The 20,762-nt window shown below is 41.2% G+C and overlaps 1 protein-coding gene across 1 annotated transcript in view; it reads left to right on the plus strand.

The window, feature by feature from the left end:
* The window catches only part of VPS35 (VPS35 retromer complex component), a 37,698-nt gene extending 21,495 nt beyond the window's left edge, over positions 1-16,203 (plus strand). Inside the window, exons 7-17 of the mRNA XM_058674050.1 lie at positions 1,119-1,202; positions 1,611-1,720; positions 3,720-3,816; positions 3,927-4,075; positions 6,400-6,607; positions 7,062-7,217; positions 9,148-9,270; positions 13,199-13,378; positions 13,833-14,072; positions 15,079-15,222; positions 15,756-16,203. Coding sequence (XP_058530033.1) covers positions 1,119-1,202; positions 1,611-1,720; positions 3,720-3,816; positions 3,927-4,075; positions 6,400-6,607; positions 7,062-7,217; positions 9,148-9,270; positions 13,199-13,378; positions 13,833-14,072; positions 15,079-15,222; positions 15,756-15,935 — 1,671 coding nt within the window. The 3' untranslated portion in view covers positions 15,936-16,203. The remainder of the gene's footprint in view (positions 1-1,118; positions 1,203-1,610; positions 1,721-3,719; positions 3,817-3,926; positions 4,076-6,399; positions 6,608-7,061; positions 7,218-9,147; positions 9,271-13,198; positions 13,379-13,832; positions 14,073-15,078; positions 15,223-15,755) is intronic.
* The last annotated feature ends 4,559 nt before the right edge of the window (positions 16,204-20,762 follow it).

Here is a 20,762-nt window from a genome sequence, read left to right on the forward strand (position 1 = left end):
TGGAAAGAGAGCTAGTGGCTCAAACTGGCACTCCTACAGAGAGAATGCTGTAATCACAGACACAGACAGCGGTTTGATTCACTTTTTATTTGAAAGGCAGATTTACAGAGAGGAGATGAGAGGGAAAACTCTTCCATGCACTGGCTCATCCCCCAAATGGCCGCAGTGACCGAAGCTGAGCCACTCTGAAGCTGGGAGCAAGGAGCTTCTCTGAGTTGCCCATGTGGGGTGCAGGGTCTCAAGGACCCGAGCCATCCTCTGTCGCCTTCCCAGGTTGTTAGCAGAGATTTGGATCAGAAGTGAAACAGCCAGGACAGGAACTGGTAACCATTTGGGATGCTGCTGCTTGAAGATGGGAGAATTAACCTGTTGGAGCCACAGCACTGGCCCACTAAAGGGAACCTTTTAAACAGATGGTGTAAGGGGATGGGCTGACATAATGGCTCAATTGGCTAATGCTCCACCTACAAGCACCGGGATCCTGTGTTGGCACCGGCTCATGTCCCAGCAGCTCCACTTCCCATCCAGTTTCCTGTTTATGGCTGGGAAAGCAGCAGAGGATGGCTCAAAGCCTTGGGACCCTGTACCCACAAGGAAGGCCCAGAAGAAGCTCCAGGTTCCTGGCTTTTGATCAGCTCAGCTCTGTCTGTTGCGAACACTTGGGGAATGAACCAGTGGATGGAAGATCTGTCTCTTCTTCTGTAAAATTGCCTTTCCAATAAAAGTAAATCTTAAAAACAAACAAAAAATGCTTTTGGAACAAAAGTATAAAAGCTCAATCTTGACCTTCATTTATGCAGTGTAGAATAATTCTTAAAAATGGAATGGAGATCTTAATATGAAACCTAAACTTATTAGGAGAAAATAGGGAGATCTTTATGACCATGAATTCGATAAATATTTCTTAATACAGAAAAAATATAAACCATAAAGAAAACAAGTTGATAAATCGGGCTTCTTTGTGACTCTTACTAAATAGAAATCCAGGATTTTTTATTTAAAACATCTGTAAGGTTATAAAATTTAAAGAATTATGGGTGAAAAAATTCTAAAATATGATTTTCAAGTTAGTAGTGAGATCGTGCTCCTTTTTGTTTTTCCTCTGTCGCCTGATTTAGATCGTTTTGACTGGCATATTGGAGCAAGTTGTGAATTGCAGGGATGCTTTGGCCCAAGAATATCTCATGGAATGTATTATCCAGGTAAGTGAGAAATTTTATTTTCTAGTGGGACCCATTTTACTTTCCATTGTTTACAAAAAATATATTGCCAAAAGAGAAAATAACGTTTTTCTGAATAAGGAATTCTGCTTATTACAACTTAATAACTTGTTTTGTATTAATGACTCCTATTCTCCCCCAAAATGTGGGAAAGAGTGATCTTCACATTTTCTAGGTCTCAGTAGCTTTAAAACTTTGCAGGAGTTCTTTGGTTCCTGGAATATTTCCATCTGGGTGCTGTTCAGAGACATTCAAAAGCAACATGGTCGAGTTTAGTTGAATACAACTTACATGATTTTTTCCCCACAAATATGAATTTTAAATGTCATGTTAGTTCAGACTGTTTTGTGAAGTATTTTTACTTGTATCAACCAATTTTTTGTTTTTCAGGTTTTTCCTGATGAATTCCACCTCCAAACTTTGAATCCTTTTCTCCGGGCCTGCGCTGAGTTACACCAGAATGTAAATGTGAAAAATATAATCATTGCTTTAATTGATAGGTAAGACCTTTCTGCTCCAGAGACAAATATTCTGGCTTGGGCGTAATAATACATTCTTTGTGAATTATTTGTGAATTTTGTGAATTATTCATGCTTTTCATGTGATTATCCAGTAATTCAGCTTTGCTAGTGTGTTTATTAGGTGCTTGCCTAACTTAGGTACAAATGAGTTTCGTTGTGTGGGAGATGTGGAAATACTGAGCCCTTTTAATTTATGCATTTTATGGGCATTGACATTGTTGTATAGACCCATCATTTATTCTTCCAAATCAAAGGCTCAAACTTGTTCTGTATCATAATGCAAGTCATCGTCCGTTGGGAGTGATGTGACTGAGTGCTCTGCTAGGTAGAAATTACATATAGTTGGTTAAAAATGAAAGGTTAACTAAAATTAATCGCTGTTAACACATTTTCTCAATTTTCTGATATGTTTGGTAAATCCCTTGTAAGTTTCAGTCATTTACTTATTTATGTATCTATTTATTTATTTTAGCCATCAGTCTTGATTGGTTAAAAATAAAAACTTGGTCAGCATTTTGACACAGCACGTTAAGCTGATACTTGAGGTGCCAGCATCCCATGTGAGTGCTGGTTTGAGTCCTGGCTGCTCCAGTTAAGATTCAGCTCCCTGCAGTGTGCCTGGGAAAGCAGAAAAGGGTGGCTTAAGTATTTGAGCCCCTGCGCCCATGTGGGAGACCTGGAAGAATGTCCGCACTCCTGGGTTCACCCTAGCCCAGCTGCAGTCATTACGGCCACTTGCAGAATGAATCAGTAAATGGAAGACCTCTCTTTCCTCCTTTGAGATTCTGCATTTCAAATAAAAATAAACCTTTTTTTAAAAAACAAGACTATTTTAAAAATCTATGTAAAACTTGGCTTCTAATAATCGCTGTAAGAAGTATTTGGCAACTGTGCTGCCTTGGTATCCCTGCCGCATACATGATCATTGTCAATGTGAAAACAAAGTCAAGATGTATTTCTGTAAATACCTTTAGTAACTAGCTCATTAAATTTTAAATTTGAAGGACTCAGTTTTCCAAAATATCAGTTCAATCTTGGGCAGTAAAAATTATAGGTTTCATGGGGCTGCCCTTAAAGGAAGTTGTGTGTGATGTGGGATGTGATGTCACTCAGGTATCTTGTCAGTACTGACTCTTGTGAGTCTAACAAAGTGACTCTGTAGGTAGAAACAATGAAATAGACATTATTTTTAATAGCTTATTGAAAATAGTATATTTACCTTAAAAAGTACATTAATGGGCCCAGCATGATAGCCTAGCAGCTAAATCCTCACCTTGCATCCACCCGGTTCCCATATGGGCACTGGTTCTAATCCCGGCTGCTCCACTTCCATCCAGCTCCCTGCTCATGGCCTGGGAAAGCAGTAGATGACAGCCCAAAACTTTGGGGACCCTACATTGTCGTGGAAACCTGGAAGAGGCTCCAGGCTCCTGGCTTTAGATCAGCTCAGCTCCAGCCAGGGAAGCCACTTGGGGGGTGAACCAGTGGATGGAAGATCTTTCTCTCTGTTATCTCCTTCTCTCTGTATATCTGACTTTCTAATAAAATAAATAAATAATAAAAAAAATTTTACATTGGTTAATTAAAAAAACTTTAACAGTAGAATCATGGTAATTAAAAATCATTTGCTTTTGTAGTTGTGTTTCAAACTTTAGTAAAATTGCAGTATTTTAAAGGTTATTCATTTAAATCAAAGCAATTGGAAATATTTGTCACTTTAGTGTATTTTTATTCATGTCAGTTAATTTGGCTTCAGAGTGCAGAGAATCAGCCTGTTGAAATCTATACAGAGTGATATTAAGTAAAAAAAGCCTATAAAATAGGGTATTATTGGCAAAACGGTTGTTAAAAATAAATTAAGGGAATACATTTAGAATCCTGTTTTAACAACCTTTATTAATGAAGTATCATTCATGATTCCACTACCCAAATATCTCTGTCATTTTAAAAGTAAAGTTTTTTTTTTTTTTTTTTTTAGATTAGCTTTATTTGCCCACCGTGAAGATGGACCTGGAATCCCAGCAGATATCAAACTTTTTGATATATTTTCACAGCAGGTGGCTACAGTGATTCAGGTTTGTATAGATTTTTTTTTTTTTTGAGTTCTCAAAACTTTGAAACTTCTCTGCTCCAAATTGTTGTATAGTTTTTTAAAATAAATTATGTGGTTTTCTAAACATTCCAGTCTAGACAAGACATGCCATCCGAGGATGTTGTATCTTTACAAGTCTCTCTCATTAATCTTGCTATGAAATGTTACCCTGATCGTGTGGACTATGTTGATAAAGTTTTAGAGACAACAGTGGAGATATTCAATAAGCTCAACCTTGAACAGTAAGTTAAAGTTGCATTTTGTAAGCAACCTTGTAAAACACTTTTTTGGTCCCAGATTTCTTTCTCAATCGCTATTTTTTTCTCACTTGCTTCTCAAAATGTTCGCCTTTGTCTTATTGTAAGCATTTGTTAAGACTGTCATGTTCTGTGGTTGTGTACAGTAAGGAAAAACTGCCACTCTCGGACCAGAGACAGCTTTTGGAGACCATTGTCTGCAAATTAGACTCCCCATTATGCAAACATTTCCTTGGGGGCTAGCCTTGTGATTTAATGTGTAAAGATGCTCGCTGAAGCAGCGTGTGAGTGTCCTGGCTGCTCTCAGCGGATGACCTGGGAACAGCCACGGAAGATGCCCCAGGTGCTTGAGCCCTCTCACCTATGTGGAAGTCCCTTGCTCCTGGCTTTGACAAGGCCCAGCCTTGGTGGTTGCTGTGGCTGTTTGGGAAGTGGATTAGGGGGACAGAATCCCCTCTGTGTGTCTCCTTTGTCTCTACGTAACTCGCATAACTAGATCTTTTTTAAAACAGTTTCCTACAGATGAATAAATTGCAACCAGATTGTGGCATATGTATATTTAAGGTGTAGAAATCCAGTTGATTTAAAGATAGTTTTCTTTTTTGAGCTTGGATTTTGATACCATCAAAGAACATATATAGTAAATACTGTATTCTGTCCCCCATTTTGTTTTACACTAGCTATCCAGTTACTGTAAGCCTGTGGCATCCTCTAGTGGCCATTGAGGGCATTTCTCCTAGCAGTTCCCTGTGTCCTTCCTCAGATGCTGGTGAAGTTGGGTCAAATGGGGCATTCCTTTTTTCCACTCTGTTATTCAGAATTTCACCTATTGTCCTCTTTCTCCTTTTCAAGTCCCTTCTAGTAGTTCAGCTGTATCAGGAAATTTTTAATTTCTTCCCCTCCCCTCTTCTCTTTAAAGATCTACTTACAAAGGGCTCTTCCGTCTGCTGCCTTACCTCTCAAATGGCTACAACAGCCAGGGCTGCGCTAGGCTGAAGCCCAGGCCTTCAGAATTCCATCCAGGTCTCCCATCTGGGTGGCAGTGGCCTGTGTTCTGGGGCCGTCATCCGCCTGCCCTCTCAGGGACGTTAGCACCTGATGTGGGTGTGAGCAGCCCGAGCCGGACCTTTATCCCCTGTGTCCTCTAACACCTGCCCCTATAACTTCCTTCTGCTCCATTTTGTTGCCTTCTTTTCTTTCATACATCCTCGTATCTCTGGGATCTCAGAAACAGTCCAAAACTCTCCTCAAGTGATCTTTAAAGTAAGCAGAATAATTAGAAACCTCAGCCCCTGAAGATCTTACAGATTCCTGGATATGTGTTAGTCTTCCTGGAGCGTTTCTGTAAGCTACTGTCTTAATTCGACCTGCTTTTCCTTAATCACCAACATATGCCGCGCAAGAGATAATTTATATATTTTATTGAATTGTTGGTTTTAGAAAGCATTTTTTCCTCTTTATTTTTTACTCTGAATATGTAATACTTATTAGCTTCCCTAGGAACCAAACCATCACTTGAAATATTTTTCTTATAAATATAAAATTGGGATATGCCTTTCAGTGCAGTAGTACTTGGTATACTCACATTTTTTGAGTCCTGGCTCTGCCTTTGATACAGCTTTCAATATGCTAATACACCGTCTTGGGCAGCAGCAGGGATAGCTCCAGTGCTTGGGCCGCTGCTGCCCGTGTGGAAGACCTAGATGGATTTCAGGGCTCCTGGCTCAGCCCTGGCTCCGGCCTGGCTCAGCCCTGGCTCAGCCCTGGCTACTACAGGCGTGTGGTGATGAACCAACAGATACAAGATCCCTGTGTCTTTTGTCATTCATGCATACATTTACTTTTTAAGTAATGAATGTAAAATTCAAGGAGCAGGACTAGGGAATCTTTTTCTGCCAGAGGTCATTAAGATATTTATGATATGTGGGCCATACAAAATTATCAACTTAAAAATTAGCTCGCTGTAGATTTATTGAAATTCAGGTCTCGCCTGCTGTTGCCTTGACAACGCCAGGTGTTCCCTTCTCCTGTTAGTCACCTGAACTCCAGTACAATGTGTTCATGAATGGGAGACAATTTATTGTATCTTATTTTGTGTCAGTAGAACAATAATACGTGAATAAATATTTATGCTTTATGGATATCTTTGTCCTTTTAGAGAAAGATCATTGGCATGTTTTGGAGTAGTGTGATTTACTTGGCTCACTTCCTTTAAGCGGTATAGAACTTTATGATCTTTATGAAGCAAGTTCTGTTTGTGTAGAAAGTTAATATTATTCGCTATAAGGCTTCTGTTTTTCTTTTTGTAGTATTGCTACCAGTAGTGCAGTTTCAAAGGAGCTCACCAGACTTTTGAAGATACCTGTTGATACTTACAACAACATTTTAACAGTCTTGAAATTAAAACATTTTCACCCACTGTTTGAGTACTTTGATTATGAGTCCAGAAAGAGCATGAGTTGTTATGTGCTTAGTAACGTGCTGGATTATAACACAGAAATTGTCTCTCAAGACCAGGTAAGAAAATGCTAACATGCTGTTTTAGGAAAATGATGCTGTAGTTTTGATTGAGAAATCTCAAAGAGATGGGAGGGGAGAATAATTTAATACTGAGGAAAGATCACAAGTAGTTTATGTGTTATCTGAATTACAAGATTGGAGAATTGGAGAAATCACAGATAATTAACACTGGGTCCATAGCTGAGGGATTTCATGGAAATTGTATTATGAAGAAGCTATGTGTGGTTTTCAATCAAGTTCCCTAAAACTTACTTTTAATTCAGTTTTCCTGCAAACTTTTGAAGGACTTCTGTGTGTGTGCATTGACATGTCTATATAATTTTCTTACAAAAGAAGGAATTATTTTGTTGATATTAATTTGTACCTTTACACAATTGAAAATATTTTTGATGGTGGCTTCGCATGTCAGCTGTTTGACCTTAATGATTTTATTGTGCCCCTCATGTTACAGGTGGATTCCATTATGAATTTGGTATCCACATTGATTCAAGATCAGCCAGATCAACCCATTGAAGATCCTGATCCGGAAGACTTTGCTGATGAGCAGAGCCTTGTGGGCCGATTCATTCATCTTCTGCGATCCGAGGACCCCGATCAGCAGTACTTGGTATGATGTACTGCTTCCTGTAACCCTTCTCCACCTGCTAGTGAAGTCAAGTAGTTTACAATGGTTTAATAGGATTTATGATTTTGAAAGAACTACTAAATAGAAGGTTCATGGCATCCATGAATTTAATTTGCATAGAAATGCTGGAGCCTGTGAGGTACAAGTTTCTAGTTTCTTCTGTAAACTTCTTAAGAATTGCAGAAAAGCCTGTCTTCTTTTACTTGGGTATCCCATGATTGTGCTGTATTCATTTTCTTATTAAATTTTGTATTTACTTTAGAAATATTCAGCTGTCTATCAAAATAAACTTTATAAGAAACATCTATATTATTTATGTTTCTGTGGTTTGCAAATATGTTATATTTGTCACGCTGCATATGTTTTAAAGACTTTAAGCTTCAACTTGCCTTTTCCTTAATTTGTTTTGTTTCTGCTTAAGGTAGTCAGATGAAATCTGTCTCTATTATTAAGCCTCAGTAAATCTGAAATGAGTGAAACATATTGCTGGAGAAAAGGTATTGGCTACTGATAGCAGGCGATTTTAATGATGGAAAAGTGCGGTTTGGGTCCTTGATTATTGACAAAGTGGTTTAACTATTGTTGGTTGCATAGGATGTTGACTAGTGTAATGGAAACATTTATTTGAGGATAAATTGTTGACTGTTTCCTTGTGTTGGTTATCCTTGTGGTGGCCGACACTCCTGTCCTGCGTAAGGATTAGTCTGAAGTGCAGGGTTGATAATCTGTTGGTAGTAAGATAGTCTTTGGCTTGGTCTTGACAGTCATTGTGTGTCATTATTATGGTCTGTGTATGATCTCTTACATTGACTGTGCAAGTATTTTGAGTGATTGCTTTGTGTGAGACTTTTTTCTTGTGTGTGTCTGTGTGTATTTTCATTTGCTTTGTAACCAAATGTAGCTGACCAGATAGTATGGCTTGAATTTTGAGGTTTTCTTTTCACTTTTTTCTGAGCCAACATTATTTATTTCACGGTGGCTCTTTTCAAAGTGAATTGACGTTTCTGTTAAATGGTCCTAATGGTTTTCTGAATTAGGAAATATAACATGCTAGCCATATACATACAGCTATTTGTTTGTCATAGTAATAGCCAGTGTTTTCCAAGTACATGCCTTGTGCTGGGTACTGGTAGTATGTGTCCTTTCATCTTCTCAGTAACCCTAGGAAAAGTATAGCAGTCTATTTCTCAAATGGGACTTGTACCCTAGGCGTCATTTGCTTAGGTCACACAGTAGTAATATTAGAATCTACTTTTTTTAAAAAGATCTACTTAGTTTTATTTGAAAGGCAGACATACAGAGGGAAGGAGAGGCAGAGAGAGAAAAAGAGATCTTTCAGCCACTGGTTTACTCCAAATGACCATAACAGTCAGGCTGAGCTTATCCGAAACCAGGAACTTCTTCCAGATCTCTCCATGTAGGTGCAGGAGCCCAAGGACTTGGGCCATCCTCCACTCCTTTCCCAGACCATAACTAGGGGAAATGTGAAGTGGAGCAGCTGAGACACGAACCGGCAACCGTAAGGGATGCCAGTGCTACAAGAAAGAAGATTAGCCTACTGAACCACATGCCAGCCCTAGAAACTACTTTGAAATATAATCTCTCTTACTATAGTTTGTATGTGGAGTATGAAAATACATTTCAATAGATCTGTGCTCCTGACTAGCTACCTTGCACAGGTTACACAACCTCTGGATCTTAACCTTCATGCGTGAAATGAGGTTAGTGTCCGTCTTAAGGAGAATGTGATAACTCAGGAGATAAAAAAATATCTAAGTGCCTTATGATAAGCCTGGTGTAACCTGGTGTTTTAATTTGCAAAATGGCAGCAATGGTGTATATAGAGTCTTTGAATGAATGATGATCATTCTGTGGGAAAGATGTGTTCATTCATTTATTTTGTTTTTGTCAGATTTTAAACACAGCTCGAAAACATTTCGGAGCTGGTGGGAATCAGCGGATCCGCTTCACACTGCCACCTTTGGTATTTGCAGCTTACCAGCTAGCTTTTCGGTACAAAGAAAATTCCAAAGTGGTGAGTTTATTTTTAAGTATGTTGCTACTTTTTCCTTTTTTCCTCACTGAGTATGGAGAGTGTGTGTGTGTGTGTGTGTGAGAGAGAGAGAGTGTTTTGCTTTTAAACCTACAAAAAAGACAATAGCATAGTAAAAATCCACTTTCAGTTAACTCTTAGTTTATTACTTACCTGATGTTAAGTGCTCCTGATACTTGTAGATCACATACTAGTTGAGGGGTCACCGTCAGAAATAGATTAAAACCATTGAAAGTTATGCTAAATGAGATCAGCTTATAGCTAATGAAAGGGCCCAGCATTGCATAGTCACTTTCCTAAAAGCTGTGTGAATTTCTTTCTTTCCCGGTTTCATGGTTAAGTCTTCAGCAGTATAATTTGAAGAAGACAACCTTAATCTCACACTTGAAAATTGAGTGACCATGTTTATGTGAAGAAATAAACCTTAATGAACTTAATTTTCTTTTTTAGGATTTATTGATTTTAAAAGGCAAATTTACAAAGAGAAGGAGAAATAAACAGAAAGATCTTCCATGCTGGTTCACTTCCCAAGTGGCCACAGTGGGCGGATTCTAGCTGATCCAAAGCTAGGAACCAGGAGCTGCTTCTGGATCTCCCATGTGGGTTCAGGGTCCCAAAGCTTTGGGCCATTCTCCACTGCTTTACCAGGCCACACGCAAAGAGCTGGAAGGGAAGTGGAGCAGTCGGGATACAAAGCAATACCCATATGGTATCCCAACAGCTGGAGGTGGAAAATTAGCCAGTTGAGCTACCATGCTAGGCCCTAAACATAGTTTTTTAATAATGGGTTGAAAATGATTATTCAGTAGACCTACCATTGTGTTACAACTACTTCCAGCCAATTTTTATAATGGATGCTTCTTACTGATACTCTTCTCCAACGTTTGATGAATCTAACAATTAAAAATGTGACAGTGGTAATGCAATTATTATAGAAAAGGTAAACCTCAGTAAAGCTAATTTTTGAGAATGCAGAATGGGGGTGAAAAGGGGAAAGAAAACAGCAACTATAGACAGGTGGTACAGCAGGTTAGGCTGCCTCTGGGGATGCTTACTCTACACTGAGGTACTAGTGCAAGTCTCAGATGCTCGGCTTCCAATCCAGCTTCCTACTAATGCGTACTGGGAGACAATGGATAATGTCTTGAGTGCTTGGACTCCTGCCATACATGTGGGGGACCTGGGTGGGGTTTCAGCCTCCCGACTTCAGCCTGGCCCAGCCTTAGCCGTTTCCGCCATTTACATAGTGAACTAGGGAGTGAGAAGATCTCTCACTACTCGGTCTCTCCTACTTTTCAAGCAGATGTGCATAAATAAATAAACATTAAAAACAGTTCATACACAAAAAGTATGTTTAAATAACAACCGCTATACTCAAAGCAATGTGTACTGCATCACAACAGACACATAATTCAGTGGAACAATCCGGAAAGTCTAGGAATAAAATGATGTAGCAACAGACAACTCATCTTAAGTAAGGGCAGCAAGAGGATCCAGTGTTTTGGTGAAGCAGTTAAAACATCTGGCTGCTGCACTTGCAATCCAGCTCTACGCTGATGGTCTAGGAGGGCAGTGGAGGATGGCTCACGTGCTCGAGGCCTTGTACTCACGTGGCAGTCCAGATGAAGCCCCCGGCTCTGGCCTGGGCCCTGGCCACTTGGGGAGTGAACCAATTGTCGTAAGATCTGTTTCTCTGTGTGTCTCTCCCTCTCTCTGTAACTCTAGCTTTCAGATAAATAAAGGCTTAAAGAAAAAAGAAGGGAGAACCAAGAACGCACGGTGGGGAAAATGAAGACAGTAGCCTTCATGAAATAGTATTGGGAAAACCAGATGTCTACAGGAAAAGAATGCGCAATTGCATTCTTACCTTACAATATATGCAAACATTAACTTGACATGGATTAAAGACTTCACTGTAAAACTTGAAACTGTAAAGCTCTTAGAAGGAAACCTCACTCTAGTCTTGGCAGTGGTTTTTTTGCGGGGGATTTCACACCAAAATCTCAAGCCATAAAATAAAAATAAGTAGGGTCTTAGTAAATTTTGTTTATTTAGACCATTCAGTTTGTGTCTAACAAATTATTACTAAATACAATGCAAATTGTTTTTCTGAGAGGGCAGAGCAGACGTTCGGTGTAGGGATCAAGGTCGCTTGGGACACCCATATTCTAGTGCTTGGGCTTACCCATGAAACCAGCCCCCCGATAGGCACCCTGGAAGGCAGCACATGATGTTCCAAGTATGTGGTCCTTCACCCCCTGTGGGAGATACCCGGATGCCCTAGCTATTGCAGGCATTTGGGAAGTGAGCCAGCAGATTGGAGATTTGTTTCTGTCTGTCTCATTCTCTCTCTCTCTCCTTCTCTCTCTCTCTCTCTCTCTTTTTGGGTTTCAGATAAATTAAAGAATAAGGGGGAATAAATTGTTCTGTATATGTAGTTTATGAAATATTTTCCAACCATCAAAATGATCTCAAATAACTTCTGTGTGAGGAAAATTGTTATAATAGAGTAAGAGATAAAGAGAGATTGTAGTGGCTGCCACTGTGGTTTAGCAAATTAAGCTGCCACCTACAGTGCTAACATTTCCAGTTGAACACCTGTTCGAATCCTAGCTGCTCCACTTCTGATCCTGCTCCGTGCTAATAATGCCTGAGAAAGCAGCAAAGGATGACCTAAGTACTTGGGCCCCTGAACCCATGTGGGAAACCAAAAAGAAGTTCTTGGCTTTGATTTGGCGTAGTACTGGTCTTGGAGTGTGAACCAGCAGATGAAAGACCTTTCTTCCCTCCCCTCACTGTCTGTAACTTTGCCCCTCAAATTAATGGAATAAATCTTAAAAAAAAAAAAAAAGGCTACATGCAAATTATCTACAGTTTGAACCCAAGTTTATTTAATTTTTCTTCAGAGGACTTAAAGTAAAAACCACTTACAAAGATCCAAATTGTATAGGAAAAAGAAAGGAAAACGTTACTATTAGAATGTTATTAATGATTATTATTCAGTGGTGGATTAGGGAGAATTTTAACTTTTAAAATCCTTTTATGGGGCCTGGCACAATAGCCTAGTGACTAAATCCTTGCCTTGCAAGCACCAGCTTCCCATATGGGCGCAGGTTTGTATCCCAGCCTCTCCACTTCCCATCCAGTTCCCTGCTTGTGGCCTGGGAAAGCAGTAGAGGATGGTCCAAAGCCTTGGGACCCTGTACCCACTCTGGTCATTGCGGCTACTTGGGGAGTGAACCAGTGGACAAAAGATAAAAATAAATAAATCTGGACCCAGCGGCGTGGCCTAGCAGCTAAAGTCCTCGTCTTGAACGCCCTGGGATCCCATATGGGTGCCGGTTCTAATCCCAGCAGCTCCACTTCCTGTCCAGCTCCCTGCTTGTGGCCTGGGAAAGCAATCGAGGACGGCCCAATGCATTGGGACCCTGCACCCACGTGGGAGACCCAGAAGAGGTTCCAGGTTCCTGACTTCGGATTGGCACAGAATCGGCCATTGCGCTCACTTGGGGAGTGAATTATCAGATGGAAGATCTTCCTGTCTCTCTCCCCTCCTCTCTGTATATCTGACTTTGTAATAAAAATAAATAAATCTTAAAATAAATAAATAAATCTTAAAATAAATAAATCTGTTTTCATACCTTGTATGTGATTTCCTACTTTTCTCAATTTGTGAATGTATTACTTTTTGATCAGAAAAAACAAATACCTAAACATTACAAAGGCAATAGCCTCAGGTGGATATATTGAGAAGACATCCTGTGTGCTTCCATAGGAGAGAAGAAAATGACAAGAGTATAAGACTTAAGCTTTCACCTTTTTTTTCTGTTAAGATCCTAAGTAAAATGAAAATTTTTTTCATTTTTTTTTTTTCATTTAATCTTGACCTTAAGATATTTTCTCATTTCAGGATGACAAGTGGGAAAAGAAATGCCAGAAGATTTTTTCATTTGCTCACCAGACTATCAGTGCTTTGATTAAAGCAGAACTGGCAGAATTACCATTAAGACTTTTTCTGCAAGGAGCACTCGCTGCTGGAGAAATCGGTTTTGAAAATCATGAGACAGTAGCCTATGAGTTCATGTCCCAGGTGAGGATCTGTTCTTTCTGGTTGTCCATTAGTAAGTTTTGTTGAGTTCAGTCACTTATTACAGTGGTCGTGCACTGAATAGGTAACTACTGCTTTCCCACTGTCTTGGAACTCTAATATATTTATATTGATTAGCATGGAGCAGCAAAATTGATCAGTTCCTGGATTTGATGGAATTTAAGGTCTCCATGGGAGTCATGGGAACAGTGCTTCATGGAGAGAGTTCCTTTATCTCGGTTCACTTTGGAACTTCTTGGTTAAACGAAGGTGGGGTAGTTTTCCTCATTTCAGCATACCAACACAGTTACATCCTGTGCTGCTTCATGAAAGGGTACCACAGGCTCAGATTCCAGGGAGCTGTGGAGTGTGCCACAGGCTAGGGGCTTCACTGGACGGACTGGGGGAAATGTTGGGGTGCATGGTTGGTCCCTAAGAGTGTTTTGTGTCCCACCAGGCGTTTTCTCTGTATGAGGATGAAATCAGTGATTCCAAAGCACAGCTGGCTGCCATCACCTTGATCATTGGCACTTTCGAGAGGATGAAGTGCTTCAGTGAAGAGAATCACGAACCCTTGAGGACTCAGTGTGCACTTGCTGCGTCCAAACTCCTGAAGAAACCCGACCAGGGCCGAGCCGTGAGCACCTGTGCACATCTCTTCTGGTCTGGTAGAAACACTGACAAAAATGGGGAGGAGGTAGGTTGTTCTTGACCCTGTTTTGATACACAGGTTCAATGGCCATGGCCTTGTGCACTGGAGGAGAAACATCTGGAGTCTTCAGAAATTTGATGTCGGAAACGGCATTGTTTTGTTAAAGGAAAGAAGTGGAGGGGCTGCGTGCAGTGCTGGCATCCTATATGGTGTGGTTTGGATTCCTGCTGATGTGCCTGAGAAAGCAGTGGAAGATGACCTGGGTGCTTTGGCCCTTTGCATCCATGTAAGAGACCTGGGTGAAGTTGCTGGTTCCCGGTTTTGGTTGGCTCAGCTCTGGGTCTTAACAGCCATTTAGGGAGTGGTTGTAAGCTCTCTCTCTTTCTGGATCTCTACCTTTAAAATAAAATAAAAAGCTTTTTTTTTTTTTTTTTTAGAGGGAGGGAGTGGACAATAATATACAGGAAATCTCATCCTGTGTCAGAGTCTCTGCTCTGAGGATATTGTAAACAGCGCAGATTCTGTGTCCCTGTCTGCTTCGAATTCACTACTTGCAAGACAGAATTATTAGAGAAGACAGAATCTCAGTGGCAGCTTAACCTACTGTACCACAGTGCTGGCCCGTTTTAAATTTTATCTCTCTCTTTTTTTTTTTTTAAGATTTATTTCTGTGGGAAAGTCACTGCTGATTCACTCCCCAAAAGCCAGAGCTATGCCAGTCCAAAGCCAGGAGTTCAGAGCCTCTCCCAGGTCTCCCACGTGGGTGCAGGGTCCCAGGCCCCAAGCAGGGAGCTGGATGGGAAGTGGGGCCTCCAGGATGTGAACCGGCTTCCATTTAGGATCCTGGTGTGTGCTCCCGTTTTTAATTTTCAAATACAAAATGAAGGCTGAAGTTTCTTTAAAATAGGTAGGAGGACTGAAGTATTTGATACTGAAGTATTTGATACTGAAGTATTTGATACTGAAGTATTTGATACTGAAGTATTTGTGTCACAATAGGATGTTTACGTTCCATCGTTGTGTTCAGTAACTCCCTGCCCTTTTATTTTAGCTTCATGGAGGCAAGAGGGTGATGGAGTGCCTAAAGAAAGCTCTAAAAATAGCAAATCAGTGCATGGACCCCTCTCTTCAAGTGCAGCTTTTTATAGAAATTCTAAACAGATATATCTATTTTTATGAAAAGGAAAATGATGCGGTAAGTGAACTTCAAGTCTTCCTGGTGTTGCTGTTAAGTAAATGTTCCTAAGTGTTTGACTGTTGCTCTGACGAGGCTTGGTACATACACGTTTATTCTGTTTTGTTCGGAGGAGTCAGAGTTTGCAGGGCCCAACTGCTGGTTTCTTCTGTTCTCTAGAATCTCTCTAGTGTATTACTCTAGTGGGAGAGCCAATATGTGCAAGAACATTCCCAACTCTCTTGTTTCAGGTGATAGAAAATAACCCTTGTCTATTTGAAAAATTGCAAAATAATTCACAAATGCTAAATAAGCTGATCCAAGTAGTTTAAATGCATTGTTATTTTAGCAGTACGGTAGTGGTCAAGATGTGTAGGTTAAATGAGATGTTGCTTTCGTTCTTTTACTGGTTGTTGTTACTCTGTGTGTAACATAGTTACTGATGGAGGAACAGCCAATAGTTGCGATCAGTTGATGAGAGTCATGTAAGTTGCGCTGAGTCATGTTTTGTGCGGTACATGCTTGGTCCTGAAGGTACATGTGTTCTTTTGTAGGTAACAATTCAGGTTTTGAACCAGCTTATCCAAAAGATTCGAGAAGATCTGCCAAATCTCGAGTCCAGTGAAGAAACAGAGCAGATTAACAAACATTTTCATAACACGCTGGAGCATTTGCGCTTGAGGCGGGAATCACCAGAATCCGAGGGGCCAATTTATGAAGGGCTCATCCTGTGAGACAGAAGCAGCTCTCCACACTCCTTCCCTGTACATCCAGTGAGGGTTTAATATGCTAGGCTTCCCTTTCATAGATTGTGCCTTCCAGAAATGCTGAGGTAGGTTTCCCATTTCTTACCTGTGATGTGTTTTGCCCAGCACTTCCAGACACTCACCTGCAGGACCTTAATAAAGTTTCTCACCCTGTAAGTGTTCAAGTTTGTCTGATCACCCCAAGTGGCATGACTGATCTGCTATTTAAATTCCCTGTGATCCTTTTTTTTTTCTTTTAAAACAAAAACAAAACAAGAACAACTTCTCTTGGCTACTAGTGAAGCTTTCCTTCCTTTTGTTTGTTTCATTGTTGACTGTGTGTATTTTCTTCATTGCTGGGGACTAACCCAAAAGTGTCTGTCTCTGTTCTGTAGTCCAGTTGAAGATTAATTTAGAGGAAGGAAATACTGTATGTGAAATTCAGCTTGGGCTGTTCCCTAAATGCAAGATAAGGCCATGTGTACTATTTTCCCCAAAACTAGAATGTATGAATGCATGTTGAAGAATTTTGAAACACCATGGTCAAAATCAAAAGCTATATTTTGCAGATTTGGACTCATTTACTCGGAACCTGTTTGTCCCCTGGGTATATTTATCAAAATAATTTGATTCTAAATAGTGCAAAATAGAAAATTGTGATCTATATAATTTATGTTTAAACTTCATTGTAAATTTTATGGGAAATGCATCACAGTTATCATAAATTTCCTTTTTTTTTTTTTTTTTTTGCACCAGTGAACAATAAAAATTGCTATTAACAATTTTGGCTGTTTTTCATACCATCTTGCTTGATAGAGAAACTTACAGAAATCCTGTGGCGTCCAGGTGACTTTATCGTAGGTTGGCAGAGCTCACTGTTCAGCTGATCACTTATTGAACAAGGTGCCGTTTATTCTTTTAGTTATTTGTTTCCTCTGCCGTTCCTGAGCCATGATGAATTACCTCAGGCCCTACAAGGCTCACTGCCCATTTGAGTTACTTGAGTGCAACAGGTTATCATCAAACTTAGTACCATGAAATAATATATGTTCATCTCAGCGTTCTGTAGATTAGAAATTTAGAAACAGTGCAGATGGTGGTTCTGGTAGCAGTCATGGTTTTGGCCAGGGTCGCTGTCACCTGAAGGGTTGATGGACTCCTGTGTAAGCTCACTGACTTGGCTGTTAGCCTGCGGCCGTCGTTCTACCTGTGGTCCCCTCCGTAGTGTCACACAGCTTGGCAGTGGCTTCCTCAGAGTGAGGGATCAGAAAGGGGCAGAGGACAAGAGCAAGCCACAGTGTCTTTCATGACATAACCTTGGAAGTTGCTCCTTGTCATTTCTGCCTGAATTCTTCTAGAAGGAAGTTGCTTAAATCTAACCCATACTCAAGGATAAGGGAATTAAGCAGCACAATTTGGAAGAAGTAGCAGATGATTTACAGAGGTTCTTAAATGACCACAATTGCTTAACACCTCACCGTCTGCCTCACATTGTTGTAGTACTTGTTAAGTTTTACAAGCGCGTGTTTCCAAAGTTACAAAATTAGTACCATCAAAATCTGTGAAGTAAGCCAAGACTTCCTGTGGCACAGGCTGATCTACCAGCTTTGTCTGTCTTGGGCAGGTGTTAATTTTCCCTGCAGAAACGAGGTTAAGGGTTGTGGCTATTTTGCTTCCATGTTCAGTGAAATGCAACTGGAAAAGAGTGGAAATGTAACTGGGAAACACAAAACTTGAAACACCTGCATATGAGCTCAGTGGGAGAGGATTAGTTGGGAAGAATGTTTCTGTATAGGGCATGCAGTAACTCATTTTCTGGCTGGAGGTACAGGTATCTTTTTCAAATAAGCTTCATTTATTTTTGAAACTCTGTTATGGAGAGGAGGAGACAAATCTTCCACCTGCTGGTTCACTCCCCAGATGGCTAGGATAGCCAACCCTGGACCAGGCATGTACTGCAGTTCTGTCAGGCTTGGTTTGGTTTGTCTTCCTCTTGGGTACAGTGGTTTCCTTGCGTCATACTGAACAATGGTGAGCTTAACCTGTAGTGCCATATTTAACAGCTCAAGAGTGAGCCAGGGACTGATATAAGTTAGGTTCTTGCCAGTGTGGAATGAGGTAAATAAATATTTTTTAAAGTATTATTTGGGGCCCGGCAGCATGGCCAAGCGGCTAAAGTCCTCGCCTTGAATGCCCCGGGATCGCATATGGGCGCTGGTTCTAATCCTGGCAGCTCCACTTCCCATCCGCTCCCTGCTTGTGGCCTGGGAAAGCAGTCGAGGACGGCCCAATGCTTTGGGACCCTGCACCCGCGTGGGAGACCTGGAGGAGGTTCCTGGCTCCCGGCTTTGGATTGGCGCGCACCGGCCCATTGCGGCTCACTTGGGGAGTGAATCATCGGACAGAAGATCTTCCTCTCTGTCTCTCCTCCTCTCTGTATATCTGACTTTGTAATAAAAATAAATCTTAAAAAAAAAATAAAGTATTATTTGAAGATTTATGCATTTGAAAGGCATAGTGACAAGAATAGAGATCGCCCAACTATTAGTTGGTTTCCCAAATGACCATAATAGCCAGGCCTGAGAGAGGATGGATTTACAGAGGAGGGACAGAGCTTCCATCTGCTGGTTCACTTCCCAAATGGCCACAACAGATGGAATTCAGCTAATCTGAAACCAGGATCCAGGAGCTTTTTCTGCGTCTCCCAGACAGGTGCAGAGTCCCAAGGTTTTTTTTTTTTTTTAAGATTTATTTATTTTATTACAAAGTCAGATATACAGAGAGCAGGAGAGACTGAGGAAGATCTTCCGTCCGATGATTCATTCCCCAAGTGAGCGCAGCGGCCGATTCTGTGCTGATCCAAAGCTGGGAACCAGGAACCTCCTCCGGGTCTCCCATGTGGGTGCAGGGTCCCAAAGCATTGGGCCGTCCTCGACTGCTTTCCCAGGCCACAAGCAGGGAGCTGGATGGGAAGTGGAGCTGCCGGGATTAGAACCAGCGTCCATATAGGATCCCGGAGCCTTCAAGGCGAGGACCCTAGCCGCTAGGCCATGCCGCCGGGCCCGTCCCAAGGTTTTGACCCATCTTCTTCTGCTTTTCCCAGGCCATCTGCCAGGAGCTGGATGAGAAGTAAAGTAGCCAGGTATGGGATACCAGCACTTTGAAGTAGAGGTTTACCTTGTTGAGCCATTGTGCTGCCTCCCACTGAGTGCTTTCAAGAAGGAGGATGAGCAATTGTAAGATTCATGAGAAATTTGAAGGCACTGGGAACATAACAGTTCAGGAATAAATACACCATCATAGACACTGAGGGGGAATCTAACTGTCTAGATTTCAAAGGAATCTTCCATTACATTTGCTATTTCATTCTGAAAACTCCACAAATTCAAGCAGATTGGGATTGAAAGCATTCCTAACAGAATTCTCTTTGATGGGGCCCAGTGCGGTAGCTTAGTGGCTCAAGTCCTTGCTTTGCATGCGCCGGGATCCCATACTGGCACTGGCTGATGGACCGGCTGCTCCAGTTCCCTGCTGGGAAGTGAACCAACGGTTGGAGGATCTTTCCTCTGTACATCTTTTCAATAAAACTTTTAAAAATCTTTTTTAAAAAGTTGTCTTTGATGATGGGGACGTCAGACAACATAATGTAAATGAGAGGAGTTGGATGGAAAATTTCTGAAGGAGGCCTTGCCTTTTGCTAGGATTGTTCCCATCAGAATGCCTAGAGGATGAGTTGCAGAAACGAATCCAGTTGGCTGTAAGTACACATTTGCTATACACTCAAGAAACCTAGAGGAATAGCTAGTTTTTTTTTTTTTTTAAGATTTATTTATTTATTATTTGAAAGATTACAGAGAGGAGAGACAGAAAGATCTTCCATCTGCTGGTTTACTGCCCAAGTGACCGCAAAGGCCAGAGCTGAGCTGATCAGAACCCAGGAGCTTCTTTCATGTCTCCCACATGGGTGTGGGTTCCCAAGGCCTTGTGCTGTCCTCTACTGCTTTCCCAGGCTACAAGGCAGGGAGGTGGAGCAGCAGGATATGAACTAGGCCCATAGAGGATCCCGGTGTGTGCAAGGTGGTAGCTTACCATTCTAGCCCCAGGAATACCTAGTTTTGATGAAAGAAGTTTCCAAGTCAATTGGAAGTGGACTAGGATAGGTTTTATACAGTTACCTTGTAGTGTAACAATAAAACTGCCATGCTTCCAGAATCTGGAGGCAGACTCTGCCCCTCACTGTAGTGTTTAGCTTTTGATCAGAAATCCTCCCTGTTATTGACAGGTACTCAGTCCTGGCTTGGCGTATTCCAAGTTCTTATCTGTGTGCAGGAAAAGAATTGAAGGTGTACAGGAGAGCAAAACTTATTGAAAGGATTTTACACCTCAGATATGCGTGTGGGCAGCCTCTCAGGAGGAAGAAAGGGATACTGTACCCACCAAAGTTGGTCTTGTCATTTTATAGGTAGGGGGTGGTGCATGGGGCAGTGCCAAATTGAACATTCTAAAGGAGGAGAAGATTGGGTGGGGCTTGAAAACTGCACTTTTCTGGCCCTTTTTGTGGGATCTCGGAAGTGTTAGGGCTTCTCTGCTTAGCACTGGGGCACATGTGGTCCTCTCTAGGGGGGTCGTGGCATCTAACGCAGGGTGGGGAACAGGTGTGTCGAAGCTGTGGTTATGTTGGGTATTTCCAGCAGCGCATGTTAGAAGGAGCTGGGCTGCTCATACGGCTGGGACACCTCAGCTTACTTACCATAACCTACCCGTCCACATCATTCTAGCTAAGTAAAACCTTCAGCTATGATTTAAACCCATTTG

Source organism: Ochotona princeps, chromosome 16 (genome assembly GCF_030435755.1).
Source record: "Ochotona princeps isolate mOchPri1 chromosome 16, mOchPri1.hap1, whole genome shotgun sequence".
In the NCBI taxonomy this organism is placed as follows: domain Eukaryota; kingdom Metazoa; phylum Chordata; class Mammalia; order Lagomorpha; family Ochotonidae; genus Ochotona; species Ochotona princeps.